The following is a 25,763-nucleotide window of genomic DNA, read 5'->3' as shown; positions in this document are numbered from 1 at the left end:
GGACATAAAACTACATTCTTCTTAGGGCCCGGCCTCTGTCTCGACTCTGTCCACAAGAGGGCAGGCAAATACAGCTGTGGGAATTATCCAAGGTTACCCAGTCCTTTTCATACCAAAAAACAAAAGAGTTGCCAGTCTGACTAACTTTATTTTGACAAGCTGCCAAGCTTGAAAACTGACAGCCTTAGAAATTTCTGCGATTTGTTACTGTGGCCCAACGAGGCTGAAAGTAAAACGGTTATCTTATTTCTCAGTGCTTATTAAATCCTATTGCACATTTCCATGTCAAGTCTCTTCATTCCTCAGTCAGACTTTGATTAAATACATCCTGTAATTTTCACAATACATTTCTTTCTCTTTGCCTATTTTGTGTTAAACAAACATATGTGCACCCTAACTTGATATTTCTGTTACTATGAATAACCGATTAGTAGATGTCCCGATTTCCGAAAGTTTTTATTTCTTTATTTCCATTCTTAATATAAAATGTTAAGCTTAAAAAATGGGGAAAAAAAGCCCCAGAGCAAATGTTTTGGCCCCCTCTATGGATAGCGCTCCACCTCCTGAAGCGAGTATCCCACCTTGTTAACAGTTTTTTAAAAACAGTTTTGGTGAGTGTTTAGTACTGTATTATTATCCTGTTGTGGAAACCACGTAATTTTTATTTTCAACTTCTTTTACACCTGGTGAAGTTTGTTTTTCCAGAGTTTGGTGGTATTTAGTTTATCCATTCTTCTTACCAGTTAGATGTTCTTCATGACTGATCCATCTACGTGCAGAATAGTTCAAGATCTGTTCTTTTCACGAGGTTCCTGAAGGTCTTTAGCAGTCAAACGGAGGTTTTCTCTTTCACTCTACAAATCTTGTGATCAAGTCGCCACCATTTCTTCTCACCACTAATTCCTAATTACTCTCGGATTAAAAAAAAGGAATCAGTACCTGAAAACACTTCATCTTTTTAGTGTGTTCTCCTGGTTTGTAGGTATCAGACCAGGGGATTTTAATTTTCAGAATGCAGTCCAGCTGCAGAATACTGGGCTGTTGATTGTTGGGAAAGATTTTCTTATTGCAAAATATTTAAAACCGTGTTGGAATGTGCCTAAGCTAGCCTTTCTTAGTTATGACTGTGAACTACTCATGGCCCTCTGCAACAAGGTACGGTCAGATGACTTGATAAAAGTTATCTCAGAGCTCAGATTTCTCGAGTAAACTTTTGCATAACATTTCTTTTCTTTCTTTCTTTAGAAAATTACTTTACCTTATAAAAACTTAATTTTAATCATGGCAGCAGCAGCTTTTCAAGCCACTGTTCATGATCTGTCTTCTTTCATTCAGTGCCTGCTTTAGTCACTAGACTTATCACACTCTCATCCTCTCCTCTTGTCCCTTGCCCTTGAAATGGGGTACCATGCATCCTCTTTTCTCCTCCTCCTATGCCTGCTTGTTGATTACTATTTTATGGCAATTGTATCAAATATTGCCTATTTGCTGCGAAGCTTGGTGCCGTGAAATCTGTGTTACTTTGTGAGGACCCAAAGGATGGGATAAGGCTTATTGCCAGGTCTGAGAACAGCTGTTATAACTGCTTTACATGCAGAACTCATCCTTCTCTCTCAGAGAGCAGTGACAGCTCTCTGTGTGCAGGAACACTTTGGCTTTGCAGATGTATTGCAGATGTTTGTGGACGTAACTTCAGCTGTTTGCCAGAGGCCGATTTAAATGAGGATGTATTTGTTTCCCAAGATACTGTTTGCTTCTTTATGAAGGTGACCATGTTTCAGAGTGTGTGTTTTGTCTGTTTGCGTGTGCACTGTAACAATTAATAGGGTCAGTGCTCCAATGCAAATATTCCATTATTCTCTGCAACTCTCAAAGCTGTGCATGCACACTGTCATTTGAATCTGTATCACATCCGTGACACATAAAGCCCAACATGCAAGATGTCCCGACCATTCGGAACAAGGGTGAATTAACTGTTTGTACTTGTTTTAGGTCTGATAATCTCCATTATAAATGTTCTAAGTTAATATCATTGTTTAGGTCTTTTGGCATTTGTTGGATTCCAGAATAATAATCAGCCATGAATTAATATGGTCAATATTAATTCACATGTATCTCTAGCTTCACAATTATAATCTAAAACAAGCACAAAGCACATCCAAAAACCCCTCGGTCACGCACTTTACAAGCCGAACAAGCAAAATGTAGAGATGGCTGCAGGTAGTGTTGAATATTTGAAAACCGGGTTGCATATTTTTCCAGGATCTAAAACCGCAGGCAAGCGCAAACACCATAGTCTAGAAAGCCCAGCAAAGAAATGACCTTCACCGCTAGCTCAGGCAGCTCAGTCTCCTATGGGATCTCCTTGAGGCATTTTTCACTGCTGCCACTGTCTCTGGCTGTCTCTAACCTTCACTGTGTGGTTTAAATCAACAACCTCCCAGGAAAAGAAAGAACGTTAATCAACCGTCAGGGAAGTAGAAAAGATAGTAGGTCTCTCCTTGGTATCAATCGAAGACTTGCACATCTTGAAGGTCAAGTGAAATCATTATTGTTCATTCACCCCCGGCACAGAGCCAGTTTGAAGACCTCTGTTTCTGCCAGCTCCCTAAATCTCTGGGAGCTGTCACTTGAAGGCACAATAATGTTTTCTTCTCACATGCTGTCTTAAATTTTTGTATCCGGACATAATAAAGAAAATGTTTCTTAGCAGGTCTTAAAACTGAGTAACTACAGCTTCAGAAGAATAACAGCATATGACTTTTTACAACGTATCATGATTTATTTCCCAAAAACTATTATAAATACTATAAATCATTCCATGATTTAATGGCTTGTAGAACCACATTAAAAGCAAAAACTAGTAATCCTTTGGATGATGTCTTCTGCATTGTTTCAATGTGGTTAAGGTCTGACAGCATCTTGAGTCTTTTTCTTTTTCTTTTTTTTTGTTGTATAATTGTTGCTGTGCTTGGGAATGTTGCCCTGTTGCACGACTCTATTTCAGTCAAACTTTAGCCGGTGCACAGATGGCTTCACATTTCACTGTAAAATACTTATAGAGTTCAAGGTTGACTCAGTGAATGCAAAGTGTCCAGAACTCATGGCCACAAGTCCAAATCATTAGCCCTCTAACATTGTGCTTAAAGTAACACTGGAGAATTTGGCAAATGCTTTGCTCTTTGGCTCCCCCTCCAGTTGCAGGATGTAACACCAGTGTCATAAAGCAAATCTCCACGCGAGCCCTGCTAATGTGCACTCATACACATGAATTTGTTGTCATGCTGAAGAGGCCACAGAGATGCCATCAAAAGCCCACAAAAACATCCGTGAAGCAAACGACGTGGTGCAAGGCTGGAAACCAAAGTTGTAAACTGCAATATCTCAGCCCATGGACGCTCTAGGTGAGAAGACAAGTCAGAAGCTTGTAGATTTAAGGTTCACAAATTTGTCTAGTGTTGCACGGTCTGACCTTGAGGAGAACTTATCGATATGTTCCCTTCAAGAATGATTGATTCTCTGGTGTTTTCTGTGAATAATCTTCCTCACTGTAGAATGGTGGATGTCTGTTTGGAAATGGTCTTATAACCCCTCCCAAATTTATGTGCACCAACAATTGCTTCTTTTGGAACATCGCTGATGAAAGTTAAACCCTGCATGAAAACAGAAACTTTAGAGGAAACCAATCCAGTCTTCAACAGCAAGTTAAGGCATTTGGATTTAACATTTGGGGTCCGATTTCCTAATAGTATTACTTACTTCCTGTGGTAGTCCCACTGTGTGGATGAATCACTCTACTCTTGTACGGAACAGTGAAGAAAAGATCATACACACATATCCAGGGACTGGAATAGACGAAAATCGCTGTTTCTGCCTCTCACACTGCACACTGTGTGGGTGGACACGGCAGACACAGAGGTGCTCTTAGCTCCCACACATTCATCCAACATTTTCATTTTCAGCACAGATACTCATGAGCTAAGGCCTATGAATGAGTGGTGGTTGGTTTGTGTGCGCGTGTGCGTGCATATGTGTGTGTGTATGTGTGTGTGCATGTGTGTAAGCGTGTAAGCGTGCATTTGCGTGTGTGTGTGTAGAGCGAGAGATAGAAAGAGAGAGAAATTCATAATGACATGATGATTATTCCAGGAAAACTTTGTGTTATTTTGCTAAGAATCGGAAAAGTGAAAACAACACAAATGTAACTTTATTAGTCTCTTCAGTTTCAACATGAACTACCAGCTGTTTCTTCCTTGTCCACAAGAGGGCAGCCAGATATAAGTAACAAAAAAGAGGATATTACCCATATGGGAAATCATCCATAATGTACAATGTGCATACACTACATGTTCTTTAAACCAAAAATATTTGCATTATATGATGATTGAAACATAAATTTTTTCCACTTTCACGACTGTGAATTCTTCTATGCTTCTAGTCACTGGCAAATAAATAAAAAAAAACTTGACGCTTTCTCAAAAAGGAGGACCCAGATGCAGAACACAATCCCAATCTGCAGGGCAGGCAGGCAGCTCTGGATGGCAGCCCAGAGGTTTGGCAGGCACTTAAGTACCAATGATGATAGTAGGATTTCACCAAGCACAGGGCAGGAGATTGGTGATGTAGTGAACCCTGTTGGGTCAGACAAACACTAATGAAGCAGGAGTAGACAGAACAGGGTAGAAGGTCGGGCAGGTAGGGCTGAGGTAGAGCCCGTCAGTGGACCTAGGACCAGGACTGATAAAAGGGCAGGGTTGACATCCATCCATCCATCCATCCGTTTTCTCTATATCTGCTTAATCCAACTCAGGGTTGGGGGGGGGGGGCATGCTTGCCTTGAAACCACTCAAGACTCAGAAAGAGCGGCATCGACTATATCAATAAAGATAGAACAAGGCAGGATGTTTTTCACAGCACTGGAAACTTTTTCTGTCTCAAGCCAAGGTTGAATGAGAGCTGTATAAATCCACAGACATGGTCTGCACAGGCTTATGGGTGCCAGAGGCGGACACCATCTGGATCCTTGTTTCAATGTTGCAATGTTGGTCTCGGGAATGCAGTGAGCAGTTGTAATGATGTTTGACTGAAAAGAAAAAGAACGAGTTAATTCCAGGTGAAGGAGGATCGCTAAAGTTGACTCAAACAAAGGCTATGTGTCTGTATACTCTGTGCTCATACAGGTTTTGGGGTTCAAAAGCCAATAATACTCATTTGTGGGTGCATACATAGACCACTTTGTCACCCACAAAAACACATGTCCTTCATTATACTTTCTATAAGGCGGACCGCTTTTCAGTAGAAAAGTAGGTGTGGGTTTTAGCATCAGTTATGCCTTGAGACATTCATCCTGAATTTCTGGCGGAGTCAGTTTATCCCAGGCTATGACAGCAAGACTGCCCCTTCACTGCACTGAACTGAGCAGCAAGGATTGTGCCATACTATGCTCCAAACAAGACAACACATTGTCTACTCTTTGTGTTTTTTTATTTGTTTGTTTTTCTTGTATATATATATATATATTTTTTTTTTTGTAAACGCATATTGTCACTTTATCAAATAGAAAAGCTCCAAAACCACGTACATTCACCATGTTGTTTAGAAGAAAAAATATATCTATCTATATCCAGAATCCAGATTTGGATACAGATGGAAGTTGGGCCATGCCCTACCAGCAGAAATCATCTAAATGCATCCATTGCTTTTTAAATAACCCCTACCACAAACAGACAGACAACAAAGCCAACCGTGTGACCTCCTTTATGGAGATATCAACTACACTGATGGAAGTGAACATTAATGCTCGAAGATTAAGATCTTCAAATCTGACCTTTAAAATGATCCCTAATGAGCGCATTCATATTGGACCACTATGTCATTCAAATACCCGTGGCTGAGTTTCTGTCATCGTTTAATAAATCACTCAAGAGCACACCACAGTAGGTCGGGTTTTATTCTCAGCTGCAACTTACATTGGCTGTACTTACAACACATCTATCAAAAAGACAAGCAGACGGAAATACCCCATACGGCTTTATTCGGCTTCCCTCACATACGAGCACACTTGTCTTGCGGGAGCCATCCAGAGCTCAAACAAAGCTCTGCCTTTGTCTTCCAATTTGTCTGTCATCTAAGAATAAAGTTGACATAACAGGTGTGGCACAGCTGTTGCTGGCCCCCGATCTGCAACATCCTTTGGTACGGTTTGTGAGTTAAGTTTATTTGTGTGTGCCTGTTTGGCTGGCAGTACAGGCTTTGTCTCAGCACACATGTACTTTGAAACAGCTATGGAAATTGTGTCAGGGGTAATGCTTTAAATTGCTGTTAGCCCAGAGGCATGATAGAGGCACTTCAGCAAAACAAATACAGTGCTGTCTCACATGACCAACATTGCATTGTTCTTACATGGAGACCAAAAAGGGCTAAATATATTGAAAGGAATTTGCTACCAAAAGATAGAGTCCCATCAGCCTGTGTGAAACATGTATCTCAAGGCAGCCTGTGGGGAGATCTCTGTGCCCAGCCAGAGAGGGGGACCGAGACTGGATCGCTGCCCTAGTTACCTCCAGCAGAGGCTAGGGGCAGGAACAAGGATGTTCCCCCCGAGCCCCACCAGCTTTCTTCCGGGAAGTTTTGAAGTCAACACATCTCAAAAGCAGCAGAGTGTGGAGGAACTTCTTCATGTACACAGCCATTTTTTTCAGGCGTCTACTCTTCCTTGTGACAGGATGGTCTACAGGTAGGACACTGTGTTTAGTAAAGGGGTATATTGTTAAATTCTCAAATAGCTATGTTTAGAGCAATGCTATAAATTTTGGCCATGCTGCAATATCCTAATTTGAAAGAAAACTTTTAGAAGTAATGCTGAAGTTTCACGGTGCCTAAATTTGGGTTAGGCTACCACATTCATTCTGCAATAAGTGCAACTTTTTCCCGTCTGCTCAAGTAAGCAGGAACTGTCTGTCTCCAGTGTGAATGAGCAACAGCCTGTTTGTCAATTCCAGTTTGTATCATTAATGACTTACAGGAAGTAGAGATTAAACTTTAATTCAACTCACCACCCGGTTAAAAGCTCAATACTTTCTCAAATTCTTGAAGAGTCTCTATGATCTGCTATCCCCCTTCCTAATGGACCTGATGTTTAAAGCACACTGAACCACAATCAAAAGGCTGCAGTGTCCTCCTTGATTTCAGCAGGTTTTAGTACCGTTAAAAGACAGAGGCTGTGAATAAGTATTTAAAGAAGTTTTAAATGTTTGAGATGATTGTCCAAGCAGAGAGCTGTCGGTAGTTCATTATAATGATCTTTTATATGGTTAAATGGGATGAACCTTTCCAAATTTGTTGGATTGTTTCTTACAATCTGAGGTTTTTCAGTGGAAAAACCTTTCAGATATACGGTTATATTGATTTTTCCCCCATCTAGCTCATACAATTATTTTAACTTAGCAAAAGGGAACACAGGAAAACACAGGGATACTAGCAATTGTTTCCCTCTTTTTGCTAAGCTGAATAAAGCCTAAAGCAAAGCTTGAAAAGAATTTGGGCATGGACTGATTCCAACCAAAAATATCTAACTGTGTCACTGAATTATCAAATTGTTGGACAAAATTGGTCTTTTGAGATTACTGATCATACACAGTAGCCTGTGTATATCATTATCGAAGACTTGGATGTGCTATTTTGACTTTAGCTTCAAGTTTAGAATACAGAGTGGCGTTGATTCTGTCAACTAACAAAAGGGGCAAATTATTTCTTTAATTTCAACTCTTTACTGAACTTTAGTAATATGGGGTAATGCAATACTGATACTGAAAATGATCATGATATTAGAAATGAAATATCCATGACTATCAATACATATGATACTTTTGGTGTGTGATTTTGTTAAAATGGACACTGGTGGCTTTTATCTGGCCTTAAGGATGTGAAAATACAAGAGATTCACTCTTCATTAACTGTCATTATCAACTTGTACACTGTAACACACTGTATCTCCATTTATATACTCTTTTTTTCCAAAAAGTGACAAAACACAATTATTTTTAATATATTGTGATTACTCTCCTGCCTACAATAATGGTGTGGTGAAAATCTGATATTGTGGGAACCCTAATAATAACAAGCTGTGCTAATAACATATTAGAACAGTTAATTTTTTTATACTGAGCACATAACACATTTAAAACTACAGTGAGATATCTGTATTATTTAAATATTTCCCAAAAAACATACACATGTAACACCTTCCCCAGCTCATTCAGATTGAGCTGTGATCTGTGTTGACACACCAAAACACACCAAAGTGTGCTTGTTGGCCATTTATCCTGAAGCCTTCACCCTGCAGGAACTCAAACTTTTCATCAATACTAAATCTATCATCCAGTAAGTGCGTCACCATTGGGAATAGATGGCCCTGCATTCAGTGCCTCCCTGTCATTCAATATCCCACTGAGATGCCACATGCCTGCTGGGAAGTCACATGAGGTGCTTCAAGCAGGAGGTATGCGCAGAGGCAAACACAACGAAGATGTCAGCATTTGTCAGTGTCACCACAGTGGATTCAAAGTGTCACACGGATGACAAAGATGATGGTTTTGATGCTGTGGATGATGGATGGCTGACCTTGCCTTTTCTCTCATAACCTCATACAGAATTGGGGCCTCATGTCTGACACAGAGTTGCCCATCTTCCTCAGTGTTTTAGGTATATTTGTAGAGTTTCATAGCTCTGGTACTTATGTTTACACAGAGTCAAAATTAAGGCAGATCGAACAGGCAATATTTCCTCTGCGGTGCTGTACGCACAATGCATCACAATGTCTTGCACTCCCGATCTAATCTGTAGCACAGGGTGGTGTAGTGTGGGGATGGGGTAGAGGAGGAAAACAAATACGGAAGAGACAGGCTAAAGATGTGAGCAAAAAGGAGAATGGAGAGAAACACATAGACAGAAGTGATCGAGCAGTGTAGAGGTAGGACTGCGGATGCTTGGAAAGGTTTCCTCGCTCATTATCCCTCGTTTTATCTACAGGAGGTGAGCGTTGATAAGAAAAACGATTTATTAGAGGCTGAATTGCCTTTTGAACATGAGAGGAATGTGTGCAACACAACAAACTGTTTAAAGAGCTGTAATTATGTGAAACTGAATCTAGTTACGGAGGGCTGCATTTGAGTGGCAGTGACCAAAGAAAAATTCCTACTATTGGTATAACTTGATACAGTATTGCGGTGAGCCACTGACAGAATTTGAATTCCAGGGTTCCAAACATGTGCACACTCACCTTATGGAGTTTTAGCAAGAGAGTTTCAGAAGTCTATTAGATTTTTTCACAAGAGCAGTTAAAGCAGAGAAGGTTGCCTCAGGGTGGCAGCATTATCGACCATTTGGGGATTCCAGCAGAGAATGTAACAGCCCTAGCGAACGCTTTAGACTGACACACTTTTAAATGGGATCAACAGACAGAAAATAGAAGCCTTGGAGGTGCTTGTGACATTAGAGGTATGTTCGCAGCTTCACCTAGCAGCGAAGCTAACTCTTTAGAGCATAGAGGAATGACTTGCTCACACCAAAAAATGGCTGGGCCATGCCCAAAAGAGGCTGTAGAAGATGTGGAGGTGGCAGCACCAAAGCTGACACAGCTTATTTCAGTTTATTCAAGAACGACTGTGAGATTTAGGGAGCGGGCTCATACCAGTTTCACACATCAAAATAATTTTACATGTCCCGGGGAAGCAAACAGAACAGTTTGCAAAGACCCTGGAGGGAGTTGTCCACAGTTTGCAAAAATACCCTTGATGATGTCTTTAGACAAAAGTGCCTCGAGATGACATTTGTTGTGATTTGCTGTGATACAAATAAAACTGTATTGAACCTAACTGACCAGACTTATTTCCGCTTGAGTTTTAAGACTCTCAGATCCTCCATATCTAATGGAATCCACGTGCTTATAACTGGAGGCAGGTTTTATCAAACAACACTGTCAGCTTGTATTATGGGAGTTGTGAGATCCAGCATTTTTTAGTCTTGGTCTCAATAAAGTAGTAAGATTGGGATCTCTTTTGGCCCATCTTTGCTTCGAATGAATCAATCCTGAGTAATGTTTTTTTTTTTTTTTCGAAAACCTCTATTTTCTCACAAAAGTAATAATTTTTTCACTAGAATCTAGACCGTTCCTATAAATTACATGTAATTCAAGCGACAACTCACATCAAACACATTGCAGGCATTCAGATCAAATGCTCGTCTTGACCAATTTTTTTAATTGTTCCCTTTCTCTCAGTGGTGTATATATGTAGTTTTGCATTTAAAAGGTCTACAAAGCCTAAAGTTCTCACCAAAGGGATTTTTTTTCTGCCACAAAAGATGCTTGTTAACTGCCCAGAAACACCTAATTTGTCATCCAGGTTTTTCTTTCTTCACTTGACGACATCACCCAGACAACCAGTGGCTAGTTTAGCACATTTCAAACAAAGAACAAGCAGCTTGCCTTGTACTTCCATTTTGGATCGATCCCATGACCAATCAAAGCAGCCGGGGTGTTCTTGGTTTTTTTTCATCGATTGATTTATTTATTTTGAGTAACGATATGCTAGAAAGAAAGGAGCCAAAACAATGATGCGAAAATTCAGAAGCATTTCGGGTTTGCTAGATGTTGTCTCCCAAAAGCCTTTGGCTCAGTTCGACACTGTCTCAACAAGCGTAACCTTATCTCAGTCTATGTAAACAGTGTTTCACACAGAATGTGGCACAGAATGAGTACTTTGACCACACTACTTTGATGATACAGTTGTGCTTTTTTTAACAGTAAAACATGCAAACTTAGTCAACTAGAACTCCAAAAATAAAACTGTCCACCTCTAAAAAACCATAAAATGGGCTCTTTACAAATGGCACAGTCTTCCTGGACTGATTTTTACAAGAGTCGACTCTTATCAAACACAATCGCAATGATCTAAATAAAGCCATGTTGGCCTCGAGGTGTGTGGATCTTCAATGAACCATGAAATCTGGCATTGTCACATAACAGCAATGTAGGAGAGGACAGTAAGGCTCTGTTCTGTTCGGTGTTATTTGTGCTTCATTGCTCCATAGCACTTACACCTATCTGTACTCAACATGTGCTCAAGTCAGTGTACGTCCTCTTTTACTTGGCTGAAATAAACTATGAATTGTAATTTCTCACAGTGTAATACATGTAGTGCTGTTGTGCTATTTTTGAAGGATACGGACCATAAGTGTTTGTTATATGTACAATAAGTCTCTGTAACAAGAGTGTGCATTGCAATAGAAGACAACAGAAAGCTGAGATTGCCAGTAAGGTGTGCAGTGAAGCGAACCATGTCCATCATGTTCATGTGAGGGTTAATGTAATTAACCAGCTCATGGCACTTTAACATCCTGTTTGAGTTGGAATTCTTTAGGTATGAGGACACACCACATACATCAAGTTAGCTCAGCTCTCCTCATTTCCATTCAGAATCTGCTGCTCTCTCTTCCTCTCTCTGTGTGGCGCCATAGTGAAATGTGCTGCAGTTTTTTCAGCCACTCAGTCAGAGCCAGTCGCCTATACACACTGTCTCTCCCCCTCATTCAGTGACTGCCTCACACTCTCTGCGCTCAACAAACGCTGCTCCTCGCCTCCTCACTGCATCTGTCCTCCTCTCCATGAAGTGAGATACCATGCATCCACCATTTGCCTCCTCCTCCTCCTCCTCCTCCTTGCCTGTCTGTTACCATTCCAGGGTACCTCTATCAAGCAGAGCTCTCTTGCTGCAAAGCCAGGGACCTTAAGAAGCTGTGCGACTTCCCTGAGGACTTTAGGGACAGGACAAGGCTTTTTTGCTTGGTCTGAAGACAGCTGAGGGAAAGCGTTTCTTCTCTTGGAATTCACATCTGTGTGGGACCTCCACTCTGTTTGGAACACCGCTTGATTTCTCTGAAAGTTGTAGGAGAGCACACATGAATCAACTCTGCCTCATCTGTCTTTCTCACTGATCGCTGGCAACTCATTGTAAGAACACTTGTATTACTTTAAGATTTGGTTTGTGTTTGTGTGTGTGTGGAAGCAAATCTATTTACCAGGAAATATGTGCACAATTTTTTTTTTATTTATGCCTCTGTGAAGCATGACCTTCTCCTTAAGATGTGAGGCTGGAGTGTGAGTTTCTATGATGATGTGCATGTGCATGTACAGTGTCAACAGCACAATGAGGTGGTGCAGTGTTACTCTCCTCACCTCAGGTGTTTGACTAAAGGGTTTAGCCGCAGTTGGAGGGCAAGAAAGACTTCCTTGACACCCACAGCGCCTGGCAGCCCGACAGAATCTGAGAAAGAAAAAAGTGGCATGTGAGAGAGACTGAGCAGATATAGAAAAATATGAAAGAAAAGGCAACAAATTTGAGTTGGAAAAGTGGGAAATATTTGCAATGAGGCAAGAGAAACACAACAAGAGAGAGAAAAATAAGCAAAAAACTGAGAAAAAACTGGGACACAATTTAGCTTATTTTACAGAATGCCATGTCGGAGGAAATATGTGAACAGGAGGTGTTAAAGAGAGGGAAACAGGAGAGATACGGAAAACAGAGACAGCTTTTCTCTTTCATCCTTTTTTGGGATTTGGAAAGATGCTTTCCTCACCAAGTCAAGTTCTCTTCTCAGTTGGACCACTCTGAGTGCATGTTCTTCATCTTTCTTCTTCCGTCTCCACCCTCTCTTATATTTTCAGGTGCAGTCTGACCAGCTCAGGATCAACATCTCAGCTCCTCACACATTGACCAAGGCCACATCACTGATATGCCCAGTCAAGGTTGAATTGGTTTCAGACCCTTCTCTCAAAAGAAACTGAATAAGTTCACAATTACATCCTCCCTTTCTGTATCTTCCCTAATGAAATTCTGCAGCATTACAAAGGACTGGCTTGGACCTCTGACTTCCAGCTTCCCATAACAACAAGGGTCAAAATTCCACAGACTGTCAAGCACTTCAAGGACGCAAAAACAAAGCATTGTTTTTCTTGGACCAACTAGGGGACTTTCTGAACAGCCATGCAAGTGTCCTTTGCATGTACGGATCATGGGCTGAAGGCCCCGCGCAATGGTGAGCACAGCAAGCAGAACGCCACCAGCCCCAACACAACCAGCCATGCCAGAGCCCGCTTCCGTACGGTGGCTCTGATAGCTCGTAGTCTGGGCTCCTTCAGCCACCGCTACCACCACAACCTCAAGGAGTCCACCGCCAAGCTGACTGGCATGAAGTACCGGTATGTAAAACGATGATGATGATGATGATGATAAAGAAATTTATGAGAGAAGAAAGTGAACGGGATGGACCAAGTGGCAGGGTGGTGCAGGTTTTAACAACCACAACAATTCAGACTGAGTGAGGAAAAGAGAAGTAATTTGACTGCAAGCAGAATAACAAAGAAGCAAATGTTAAAAAAAAAACAGAAAAAAAAAACAAGATGCATGAGCTGTGACGGGTGATGAGTGGGATGGTGTCTGTGTGTGAATGTGCTTGTGTCAAGACAGAAAAACAAAAAAAATACATTGATTTTTCTGGGCTGCAGATTTATCATTGTAAACTGCAACGTGGTAGGACTTCAGAAATTCACATGTGAATTAAAGTTCCTGCCAAAAATCCAATTCAAACCAGTTAGAATCCAATTAATTCTAATACAGTCACAATCCAATCAAATCAAATGAATTAAAATCCAAATTTGTCCAATTCATCGAGAGACAATTAAAAGAAAAAAAGGAAAGTTGCCTACCAAAGGAAACCAACAGATTGCATGAAAACTTCCCTTCGATCCAATCTTCCGTCCTGGGCATGCATGAGGCGACTGTGGAAAGAAAAAGTTCTCCTTTAGAGCGAGAGCGAAGTGCTATGTTTGGAAAATATCTAACTATGAGATCTTTAGGATACGTTGGAGCTTGAATTTTATTCCTAATTTAACGGGGAGCTAATGAAGCGAAGAAAACTGGAGAAAATATCTCTCCTGATCGCTCCTGTTAGTTCTCATCAGAACTCTGGCTGCAGCATTTTGGATCAGCTGCAGGCTTTCCAGAGACTTTTTTGGACAGCCCGATATGGAGGAATTGCAGTTGTCAAATCTTGAAGTAATAGATGCATGGAGCAGTTTTTCTGAATCACTCTGAGACAGGATGTTCCTAATTTTGGTAATATTACGAAGGTGAACAAAGGCAGTCCTAGAAATCTGTTTTATAGGTCAGTCAAAGGACAGATTCTGGTCAAGAATAACTCCAGGGTTCCTCACTGTAGTACTAGAAGCCAAGGAAATGCCATCTAGAGTAATTATATAGCTAGACAGTTTCCCCCTGAAGTGCTCAGGTCCAAAGACAACAATTTCCGTTTTGTCTGAATTTAGAAGCAGAAAATTCAGGGTCAACCAGGTCTTTATGTCTTTGAGATGTGCTAAATATAGATAAATATAGTTGAGTATCATCAGTAGCAATCTAGCAATCGAAATGTATGCCATGCTGTCTAATAAAATTACCTAATCGAAGCATATATGTGAAAAGAATCAACCCAAGCACAGAACCCTGCAGAACTCCATGACTTACTCTGGTGTGCGAGGAAGATTCTTTGTTTACATGGATAAACTGGAATCTATCAGATGAATATAATTTAAACCAGTCTAATGCGGTATCTTTAATCCCAATAACATGTTGAAGTCTCGGTAATAGAATGCTGTGATCTATTGTACATAAAAGGGAGATTGGATATAGGTCGATAATTAGCTAACACTCCTGGAACAGCAGTAAGTACCTTTTTTAAGTAAAGGTTTAATTACAGTAACCTTAAAAGTCTGTGGTACATTGCCTGTCAACAAAGACAAATTGATCAAATCCAATGCAGAAGTATTGATTAAAGGGAACACCAGTTTGAACAGTCTGGTTGGAATTGGGTCTAAATACAAGTTGATGGTTTAGAAGAAGCTGTTCTTGTTGTTTGACTGGACAAAAACAGTCTAAATACAAATCAGGTTCTAAAGACACTTGTAAAGCTGCTCTACTTGATACATCAGTGATAACGGTGGGAAGGATTCCATGAATCTTCTCTCTGACAGACACAATTTTATAGGTTAAGAGAGTTAAAGGAATACGTGGCTCAAAAGCTAGAACTCTTTGTCAGCCTGGCAATAGGACTGAAAAGAAACCCTTGACTGTTCTTATTTTCTTCTATCAGAGCTGAATAATAAGTAGTTCTAGCTTGGCAAAGGGCTTTCTAATATGTTTTATTCAGCTGTCTTTCCAGACTAATTGAGAGTCTTCTAAATTAGAGGAACGCCATTTTCTTTGCAACTTTCTTGCAGTCTGCTTTAAAGCATGCAGCTGTGAATTATACCATGGAGCCTGGCTTTTTTGACTGATTGCCATCTTTTTCAGAGGCGCAACATTGTCATATTTCTGAATACTATTTTGACTTCACAGCATTTCTTTGGACTAATGCTAAAACCGATTTGCTACTGATACCAATATAGGGAATAAATCAGAAATGAAGTTCCTCGAGTGTCAACTTAAATTAAATGACCAACAGAAGACTTTGTTTCAATAGCATTTCTCTAACATGATAACCAAGATAAGACTAAATCTGATAGGAATGTTCGAAAATGCCAACCAAAAAGCTGTTCAGCAAAGAGAAAGCAGTCTACAGTAGGGCTCCGTATTTAAACTAAATGACATTATTTTGAGGTGTAGCTAGACATTTACAGTCTGTTCTCCCATTTTAGAGCTGAGTTTGATCTTCAGCGTCTCAGTTTAAGACCGACTACGCTGCATCTAGTTCTTAATCATCAAGCACAATTGCACAGTACATTGTGGAAAGTGTGACAGTTAAGCTATGGAGTGCGGGCGGTAGAGCTCTCCATGTATGTCTGTGTGGGAGTTGTAACAAGGCTGGGCCAAGTAAACAATGCTCTCTTATCTCATCTCAGCAAGTAGGCTCTTAACCCAGGCCGCGGGAGCAAAACAGTAGTTTTCACCTCGCCCTGTTAACTCACAAGAGAGGGTGACATCACACCATACCGTGTCAAGATCAAGAGAGATGCAGAGAGGAGAGGATCATGGCAAGGCATGGAGTTAGAGAGGAGGAAGGAGAGAGAGAAAGAAAGCATAAAAAGAGTAAGAATTAGACATTTAATCAAAGAGAAAATTGGGACACATGGATCACTTCACACAAAAGGCGCAATTAGCAGAATATGGGCAGATTGGATATGGAGCAGCTCAACTGTCATGTAGTGTCTAATTATCACACAGGTTCATCTAGTTTCCATAACAACTTTGAAATGGCCAACTTCAATCTCTTCTCAGCGCTACACAAGCGAGTGGACTCCTATTGTGTGAACCGCTTCAGCATCTACCTTCCTTTTGTCTTCCATTGAGCAAGAAAACTGCTTTTGGAATTTAATCATTCCTGTACAACGTTGTAAAAGCTGGTGGGGGACGTTGGCAGAAAGGCTTGCTTCAAGCCTTCAGTGAGCACCCTACTTTTACCACAAAGAGGCAAAACTTCCTTGTTCGCTCTCCAAACCTCTGCATCAAAGCTTTTAAAGTAGGTACTTGTGTTTCTCTTGATTCCATCTGTCATGGAATCTCTTTCTACTGAGGTGGAATCCCGTCCACATCTGAACCTGTGCTGTACATATTCCTTGAAGGTTTCTCAGTCAGCTGATATATCATACAGAGATTTTTCTCAAAGATGAGAGCACATGCAGCTGTGGGTGTATGCACTGGAATGCTGAATTAAGTGCACAAGTGCATACGTGGCATTGACACTAGGAACATCTGAAGGCGTAGCAAGTTGAAGAAGAAGAAGTGGAGTGCACAGCATGCACAGCAAGCATAAACTAATAATACCACCACCACAAGCTTTGTTGATGTCATGGCAATCCAAATGTAGTGTAATTCTAATTGCAGTGCTCTCTGGATGTAACCTTTCAACAACCCTTCCCCTTAACAAACCCATAAACTGTTCATATACTGGCCAAAACGTGGTGTAACAAAACATGTTGCCAGCAGGGAGAGCGGCTCCCTGAAACGAGTATACATCTGAGTTTTGACAGTGTGAGCGATGCATGAGCCACACAGAGATATTGTTTTTGTGCAGCAGGACACACCGGAAAATGTGGTTGATGCTGGTTATTTCAAGGTTGGATTGCACAGTTGCACACAGTTGTGCTTTGTAGGAAACTGTATGAGTTTCTGTCCTATTTGTGAGACAGAAGCCGCCTCGGAGCACACGTCATTCTAGCATTCATGGCTGCATCTGCTGTGCCTCTAGCCTTATCCTTTTAATTAATTTTCGATTTTCTCCCCCTTCGAGACATTTCATTTAATAAATCACTGAACTACCAGGCCTTCCAGTGAAAATACTAGTGGAAGGGAATTTTTCCAAATACTCAAATTTTTCCCAAGTCCCCTTAGTTATTAACATCAGAGTAGTGGATTTCCTCTGCTTGGATCTCATCAGCCTTAAAACTGAAAATTACTGCTGACTTGTATTAGGTTGGTATGATAAAGACAGTCTTGTTACTGTATGTTAAACAGCTCAATCAAGGACATATTCATTATATACTACTGCAGATTCTTTTTACATTTTGAGCAGCAAGTAAAAAAAGAAACCCGCTTTTTTTTCTTCGTAAAACAGCTCATTTAATGATCTCAAGTTGTACACTGATTGCATACAGGTTTTATCAGCAGTTTCGACCACAAAAAAAAGGTTACATCTTTCATGTTTTTGTATTGAACATAGAGGGAGCGCATGTGTGGGCACAAGTGCATGCGTGTGAGTTTGCATGGCTTCACGCATGTCTGCTCTGGTGGAGCCAATCTGCTTTTGCTCACAAACACGGTTTGGCACCATGTTCCCCTCGTCTTCAGCAGCCTTTGACACAATGAAAACAGATTTATGTTCCAGCACTATTAACTTCAGTGCTTGCCTCAACCGCCCTGCTACAAAATGTAGTTTTGATAATATGAGCCAGGCTGTTGCACACCAGGAGCCCTGTAGCATGAAGCTCCCCTCTGCCTGAAGACCAATCAGGCCCCTAAGGGTAAGCAGTGCACAGTCTCTCAATTCCAAAGGCCTGGAAGTTGTATGAACTCACCACATTTTAATTAAAGATCACAAGTGGAATGGCTTTCTGTGAACACAATAGTTTATCTAAAGCTCTTTCTTTTCCTCCTTAACCGGCCTCCAAACAGGCTGCAAGCAGAAAGATAATTGGAAGCGATAAAACAGAAAGAAAGCCTCGCCGTATCTGTGTAATCCTGGCTGACTGAAACGACTGTAAAATGCAAAACAATGCTTGTCAGTTGAGCTGAACAAATCAAATAATGAGATAGAGCTACCCAAAGAATGAATATGAGCCTTGAATTTTGTTGACATTAGTAATGTACGTTTGTCAAATGTCAAAAAATTACAAGCTGCGAAGTGTCCACGGTAGACATTAGATGTTGATATATTGTATATTTAGCTTGTATTTATATATCAAATCATAGGAACTGAGGTTTTCTGATTGACATGATGTGTTTTTTCATGTTCCAACTTGCCTTTTTCTCTCCATAAAATCAGCACCATACTGAATCTGCCACTTTGGAATCTGCCCACATGTGTTTCACCACAGGGTCAACTAAAGGGCCCCTTAGCTTCAGTCATGTGTTTTCCTTCTGACAAAGGTATCCTGTGTGTGAGATTCTCTGCATTTAAATGACAGGAAAAGAAATGTCAGGGGATTTTAGTGTACCAGAGCCAAAATTGGTGAGAGTGTTTATAGAGTGTTTTTTGTGAGTTTGTGTAGACTGCATGAAAAAAAAAAGAAGAAAGAAAGAAAAAAATTAAATGTAGACTATGGCCCTGTGGGAAAACAGTGCAAAAAGTCATGTCCAGACTCAGGCCTTTATTACTCATACTCAAACACACAGACTATACAAACATTGTGCTGGACGCTGCAGGGAGCTCGCTGTCATTTCCTATTTCCCGTTCCCTGTCAGAGAGAATGATTTATCTTTGGAGGGTATTTGATTTGCTTAGACTTGGGGCTCACAACTCTGGAAGCTTCAGTCCGTTGTAAGTGTCTCCCGTTTTTTTGTGTTGCTCTCGCCGTTTACAGCACCGTGTTCCTACTTACTTCCCATCCACGCAGGCTTTGTTTTCTCTCATATTCACAGTATGACCCACCTCTCTGTTCAGAATTATTTTAATAGCAACATTATGGTTGCCATCAAGAGTGCAGTGGGAACTGAGGAGGTGGGTGTTTTTTTTAATCCCTTCGCCCATCAAGGTTGGGCTTGTGTGTGGGTTTACTTGGTCTACATTAATCCCCTGCGAGTGAGGAGTTTTATCCGTCTACTCATAACCTTGGCAAAAGTGTTTGCTGACAAATATTGATTTAAACAATCCAACGTCAGAAAATAAATCAAAGGAAATGCCCCACTGTGACTTGGGAGCCATATAAGTGCTTTCGCGGGAACATAACGTTTCCTCCGACAGTAAGAGTCCATTCCTACTATGGTTTACGCTCCACATTAAGCATAATATACCAGATCCGCCAAGAATAGAAATGCATACAGTAGCTCACGCAGGATGTTCATAAGTGGTGACACGTTTGTGTGAGGGGGCGTCTTCAAATGACTCATTTGTCATTGTACTTCAAGGCTTTTTTTCAGGCAGCATCCAAGCATGAGGGGACAGGCCACACTCAGTGGTTTGCAAAGTTGTTTGTGTGTGAGTTCGTCCCGCACGACTGTCACATCGTTTGTGTGTTTTGTCACCATTTACAATACAATACTTCAGGTGCATCTGCATCCTGACAGCCCTGTTTTATCTCTCTTGTCTCCAGCTAACAGGAGCACACATTTCCTCTTGTATACATAGTTATTCAGTGCCCTTGTTTTGTTGGAAATAACAGACTGTAATCTCCTGCATTATTACCTTCTTTGGTGCTGGCACCCACATCCCACACTTGGACAGATCTATTAATGTGCCATAGCAGGCTTTGTTGCTAATAACCAGGTGTAGACAGTGCTGCTGACTCCCCAGAAGGCACTTTTAACAAATATACAAAAGCCATGCACCTTCCTTGGCTGTTAAATATCAGCTTTTGTTTTTTTTTTTTTGTTGTTTTGTTTTTTTCATTGTCTTCTTCCCCCCATTTATTAAGACAGCTTGTATTTTCAAAGCTTCGGGTAAACACAGCAAAGTTGGCTTATGGAGGATCTCCAAATACAACGGTTAATTGCAGAGCATCTTTCCCAGCACAGTAGCGTTATATGGTGGCTTGTTTAAAGCAGAAGTTGATGGCTTAATGGAACCATTGTGAGCATAAAAACAGAATCAATAAAGGCCCAAAGCAATTGTATTAAGCTGTTCCGGGTATTAAGCAGATTCTTCTCTCCTGCAGCAATATGCAATGAATGCAGCAATGAAGATTCCTTAACATCAGAGAGGTTTGTCCTGAGTAAACCCAGACTGAAGACACACAGATTCAGTCGGAAGCATACTTCTAATCTGCAGTCCTGCCCTTCCCCCCACATTTTCATGGATCAGAGCTCACACTCTATAATACATCAGAGACGGAGGATATAATATCCAAACTCCTCCACCATATTAGAGACAAGAGCGCATCCCTCAATCTGTGACAGCAGTGAGATCTGTCTCCGCCTGTCATGCTGTTACCAGTGTCCTGATTACACGCTCTGTGTTTAGATGTAAAAACTTTGCTTTTAATGTTTTACTCTTCCAACTCAACATCTCTGTTAAACCACTGACTTGGCGACTGATGCGGTGCCACATTGGTCATTTAACTGAGTTGACTGAGGGCACAGTTAGACAGCACAGGCTCGAATTAATCCGCCTTCATCTCGACAAGCACAGGCCATTATTTTTGAGGCACGAGAAAGCAACTGCTGGCATCTTTTTTTACAGCCTCGTTCGTTGTAATGAGTCAGTGCCTGTAAAACTCAACAGAAGGCACAATCATAAGAACATAACGGGAGGTTGTTTCTGTTCACATTCAGCTCTCAGAATACAGTGTTTCTCTCAGTGTGATCGTGGTTCTGTGTGTGCGTGTGAGTGTGAACCCTTGGAAAAGAAGTGTCTCTACAGTCAGATGTCTGTCGTTGCCCTTGCGGCATCGTGAATCTCCTGGTAGCAGTTTTCTCTCACCTACAGTCTTCATCCATCACACTGTGAGAGACACTTGTGGCAGCTGGAGGGAGAACAAACCACTCTTAGAGTCACTGTCTGTGTTAAGCAATTAGATGTTTGCACCATATGAGCTCCTTTCTCAGTTGGACTTGATGTGCCACGGATTGTGAAACTAGAAATGAAATGCGGTGTTGTGTCAGTGGTGGCAAAAAGTCTGAAGTCTCTCTTTGTCATCTATGATTTTAACGAGAGTCGAATTATATTTATGCAAATCCTCTGGATGTAAATTGACTGTTATAATAAGTGACAGATCAGGACCAGATGTACCATATAGTTGCATGCTAAATGGGTACAGAGATGCAACAGAGGAAGAGTCAGCGCGGATGTTATGCAACATGAGTGCTTGGGAATGAGCATAATTGTCTGCATTTTTTGGGGGGGAAAGATAATAACAGCAAAAGACCCGAGGACTGAAGTGCTCCCTGTTGCAGGAAGATGTGGAGTGCTCAGAGGATGAGAGGCAATCAAGTGAGGAATGACGAGAGAGAAGTAAAAGTCAAATATTCTGATGCAGCAGAGCGACCTGTATTTTTGTTTCTTAGGTATAAGTGAATTGTGAAAAAACTCCATGCCCTCAGAGGGTCTGTCGGTTCCGCTCCCAGAAGGTGGGCTCCTTTTATATCTCCCCTGTAATCTCTCAGTTATCATTCATGTTTGCTTGTTATGGAGGTGACCCTCGGATTTGGCAAATCTCATTTCCATCAAACGTGAGAAGAAATTAGATCTTGTTATTAAGAGACCTAGCATTTTTCTTGACTTTCAGATGCATTAAATTGCTGTGCACTTTTTTTCATCCTCCTCAGTAATGGTTTCAAGACAACCGACATTGTAATACATAAGCAGAATCTTCGGTCACATTTGACTGAAGACGTCTGGAGTCTAAATAATGCAGACTTTCTCATTTATGCTTTGATTTCTTTCATAGGAACCTGGGAAAATCTGGGCTGCGTGTCTCCTGTCTGGGACTTGGTGAGTATATTTAATTAGAGTTAGCAAATATCTCATAAGCTCGAAAGCAACCAAGTTCAACTTAGCTTTACATACTGTTTGTGCGTGTGTGTGTACAGAGAGATTAGAGGCCCAACAAAAGATTAATTGGACAGCTTTTTCATTTCCAAACTGCTCAAATATAGGTAGAGCCTCTAAAGAAACAGTAACTTTAGAAGGCAAAGAAATGATGCAGTGGCCCTGGCCCAGCACACTGAGGAGCTTCCTCCTGCGTGACATAGTGCCTTTGAGCCAAACACCTTGTTGTACCAGTTTTCTGCAGAGGTAGAGGCATAATTTCACTGTGAGGTACTGCTGTATGTTTGCATGGCATTTCAATTTCTTTCTTTCTTTCTTTCTTTCTTTCTTTCTTTCTTTCTTTCACCAAAAGTCCCCCTCATTTAGTCATTTGTGTTAAACCAACTCAGTCAGCAGCTGACAAAAGCCTCACATTAAGGTGGAGAAAAAAAACTGCAGAAAAACAAATTGCTTTATTAGTCCAATCAAAACTGCAATTTTGAAATGTGTGAACACACGTTGGTCTGACCAAAGACGCGTTAAATCTAGATTCTCAAAACACCCAGATAATGCTGTTGCGGATCAAATCACTCCTGCATATATGCACTCAACTAGATTCAAATGGGCATCGGAGCAACACAAAGTTCTGTCGTTTTGTATCTTTTTGTAAAGCACAGTAACGTGTCATTGTGTATCAATACAGCCACATTCGCAATAAAGCTGCTATAATTGCCATATTTTCTGTCTATTTAGTCAGACAGCTAAAAGCATCAGAAATTGTCATCAGACCGTAACGAGTAGGTGTAGAGTATATATGACAGTATGACAATTGTCGCTCTACTCTGATAAAATCCTGATTTTATAACTGCAGTGTCATCTTAGAAAATCACCATGCCAGTCATTGTATAACATCTGTGTAGGGAATTTGACTACTTATATGTCCAATGATCCCCTCACAGAAAAAGTTAGAGGTGCTAGAATGTCTGTAACATTTTTCACAAAGTCTACAGCTTCCCTCTTGTGCGTTTCCACTGACACAAGGATGATGGTCCAGTTAAATGGCCAGGTCGAGCTGTAACCATATATATATATATATATAGGTTGATTCAGCTGTGCACACACTGACTGACTAATCACACTGACTTTTAAGACACAGCGGCAGGTGCTTCTGCAGTGCTTCTTTTCAGTAAGATAGGTGATGATTGATTGATAGGAAAATGTCAACGTACCAAAGATACGTACAAAAAATGTCATGTTTGGAGAATAAACTGCTGATTTATCGTGTGTCGCACATCAGTGTAGCCTTTGCATGTGCATATGTATGTATGCGCTCATTCGGAAACAGTAAGAAGCATATGACTCACAGCCAAATTTGACCCTTGACACATGAGTGCTGATTGCGCAGTCAATCCTGTGCTTTTTTATGTTGCTTTATCTGCACCAACCATGTCAGGGCTACAAGCAAAGAATATGGAAAAGTGGGGTTTGCCATTGGATGTTTTCCTCATCAGTGTTTCTTATATGAAGCTTTGAAATTGTTGATAGGAAAATTTGAAAGAAAAAATTTAAACACAAATAGCCCAGAAGTAAAGCACCGGGGAGCGGCAAATATGGCAAACGATCGTTTGTTTAATCTAGCATTACATTAAACATTCTTAACACCTACCCTCTATAGAGAAGAGCTCATTAAAAAATGTGGCACTCATATTTAGTCGGTATTTTGTAACCAGTTTCAGCTGTCCAGTCAATCTTATGAAATTGGGCAGATTTTGTTTAGACTATTGCCAGCTGAGAAAAGTCAGACTGCGCCTACACCAATCTGCTACTATACGGCTGCACAGTTGGTTACTGATTTAAAATCAGGCTTGCCATTATTTCGTAATAGAGAAGATTAACAAGCTTCATGTGACACTTGAGCAGCAAAAGATTGAGAGGAGGTTGTAAACAATTGAAATAGGAACTGTGCATCTTATGCTGCTTGGATGAAGAACAAAAATACTGCATGCATGTGCAAAAACAATGTTCATCAGTGTATGCATGTTTATTGCTCATTGTTAGACTTTTTACTGACTGCATTTCACAAGGAGAACACTCACTGTTGTTTATAAACAACTTTTAAAGTTTCACAGATCTGAAATATATTTGGTTTCTACAGATGATGGTCAATCCTAAACCACAAATATCATGTACATGTTTGTATTACAGTTGACTTTAGACATGATCAGCTTACTGACAGGTGTCATTAGTGAGTGAACGTAGCTTGTTGTTTTGTGCAGCTATGTGTATGTGTAACTGTATCGTCAGCATATAGATTCAAAATCCCACTCTGGCAGTATAAATTCTCTTAAAACTCATCTGTGGGGTAGCTCCAGCTCCAGCGGGGTAGCTGTGAGCTGTGAGCAAGGATCCAGATGGCTTTCAGCCCAGCATAGAGGTTAGTCTGGTCCTGGCCCTCTCCAACCCTGTGATGCTGGAGCAGGTGGCTTCTGCGGTTAACTCTGCAAGCGTCTCGCTGCCTCCCACAGCTCATTGAGCACTATTGCTCCTCACACAGCCCTCTCCTTCTCCACCTAGTCTGTTTCAACTTCTCCTCTGCTTACTAGCTAGCTTCTCATTTCATCTGTTCATAACAGCGCATGTTAATTACGGCCCCTGTACAGCCCCACCCATCGTATAGTCAGAATTGGTTTTCACTGGTTCCTCCAAATAGTTGATGTTGAACATACAGGCTCTGCTTTTATCGACTAACTCAGCAATCAAACAGTTCTTAAAGCTCCTGACAAGCTTTTGGCTCCACGTGGATAATGAACACTCCTCTTCTGCAATAATCTTCAGGTGGTTGCAATTCTTTTTTGTCAGCCTATCTTTGAGAATTGAGTCCTCCAAAGAGGCAGACCAAACAAATTCTCAGATCCATATGGATGTGCCGTGACGCTGATCGTTGATCTAAAAAAAATCAGGCACTATGCAGAAAAACTTGGTGCATGACAACCTTTTGTGTATTGTTCTGCACCTTGTGACCCCTTGCTTGAAAGAATTATCTGAAATGTAGATGTGAATCATGTTGAAAATATCAAAAAGACCATGGTAGAGATTTAGAAGTCTTATTAGTGATTGCTGGAATGGTCCAAAATCCCAAAGTAGAAACATGAAAAGCTAATTAAGAATCTTTAAATAAATTGTCCTGGATCTTAATTGCAAATCAATATATTTGATTCAAGAGAAAATACGCATGTCAATGTGTCTCTCAACATGTCATGCACTAACCCCTTTCTTAAAGAAAAACATCATAAAGTCTCCTTGTAATAACAGCCAACCCAAACTTTCATGTTTTCCTACACAGGAAATCTCAACATGCCTGAGGCACACAGCTACCCCAAAAACAATGTGTCACATTTATGTAAACACAATTTCATGCAGGCACTTGATATAGAATTACAAATTTTGTTGTGTTGTTTAAAGACAAAAACACAGGAAAGTCATAGGGCACTGAGCCTTTTCTCTGTCAACCTGTCAACATTCATTTGGCATTA

The 25,763-nt window shown here is 40.8% G+C and overlaps 1 protein-coding gene across 3 annotated transcripts in view; it reads left to right on the top strand.

Moving 5' to 3' along the window:
* The first annotated feature begins 6,264 nt into the window (after positions 1 to 6,264).
* The window catches only part of kcnab1b (potassium voltage-gated channel subfamily A regulatory beta subunit 1b), a 35,526-nt gene continuing 16,027 nt past the window's right edge, over positions 6,265 to 25,763 (top strand). The window contains exons 1-3 of one of the 3 annotated variants that reach the window (XM_075483473.1): positions 6,652 to 6,736; positions 12,725 to 13,258; positions 22,151 to 22,194. In XM_075483473.1, coding sequence (XP_075339588.1) covers positions 13,044 to 13,258; positions 22,151 to 22,194 — 259 coding nt within the window. In that variant the 5' untranslated portion in view covers positions 6,652 to 6,736; positions 12,725 to 13,043. Of the gene's footprint in view, positions 6,737 to 11,571; positions 12,011 to 12,724; positions 13,259 to 22,150; positions 22,195 to 25,763 lie in introns of those variants that run through there. The other 2 variants (XM_075483472.1, XM_075483471.1) reach the window with 2 other exon arrangements.

The sequence above is a fragment of the Odontesthes bonariensis genome, chromosome 14, assembly GCF_027942865.1.
Source record: "Odontesthes bonariensis isolate fOdoBon6 chromosome 14, fOdoBon6.hap1, whole genome shotgun sequence".
In the NCBI taxonomy this organism is placed as follows: domain Eukaryota; kingdom Metazoa; phylum Chordata; class Actinopteri; order Atheriniformes; family Atherinopsidae; genus Odontesthes; species Odontesthes bonariensis.
The sequence above is the reverse complement of the archived record's forward strand: the minus strand, read 5'-3'. Positions and strand labels throughout refer to the sequence as shown.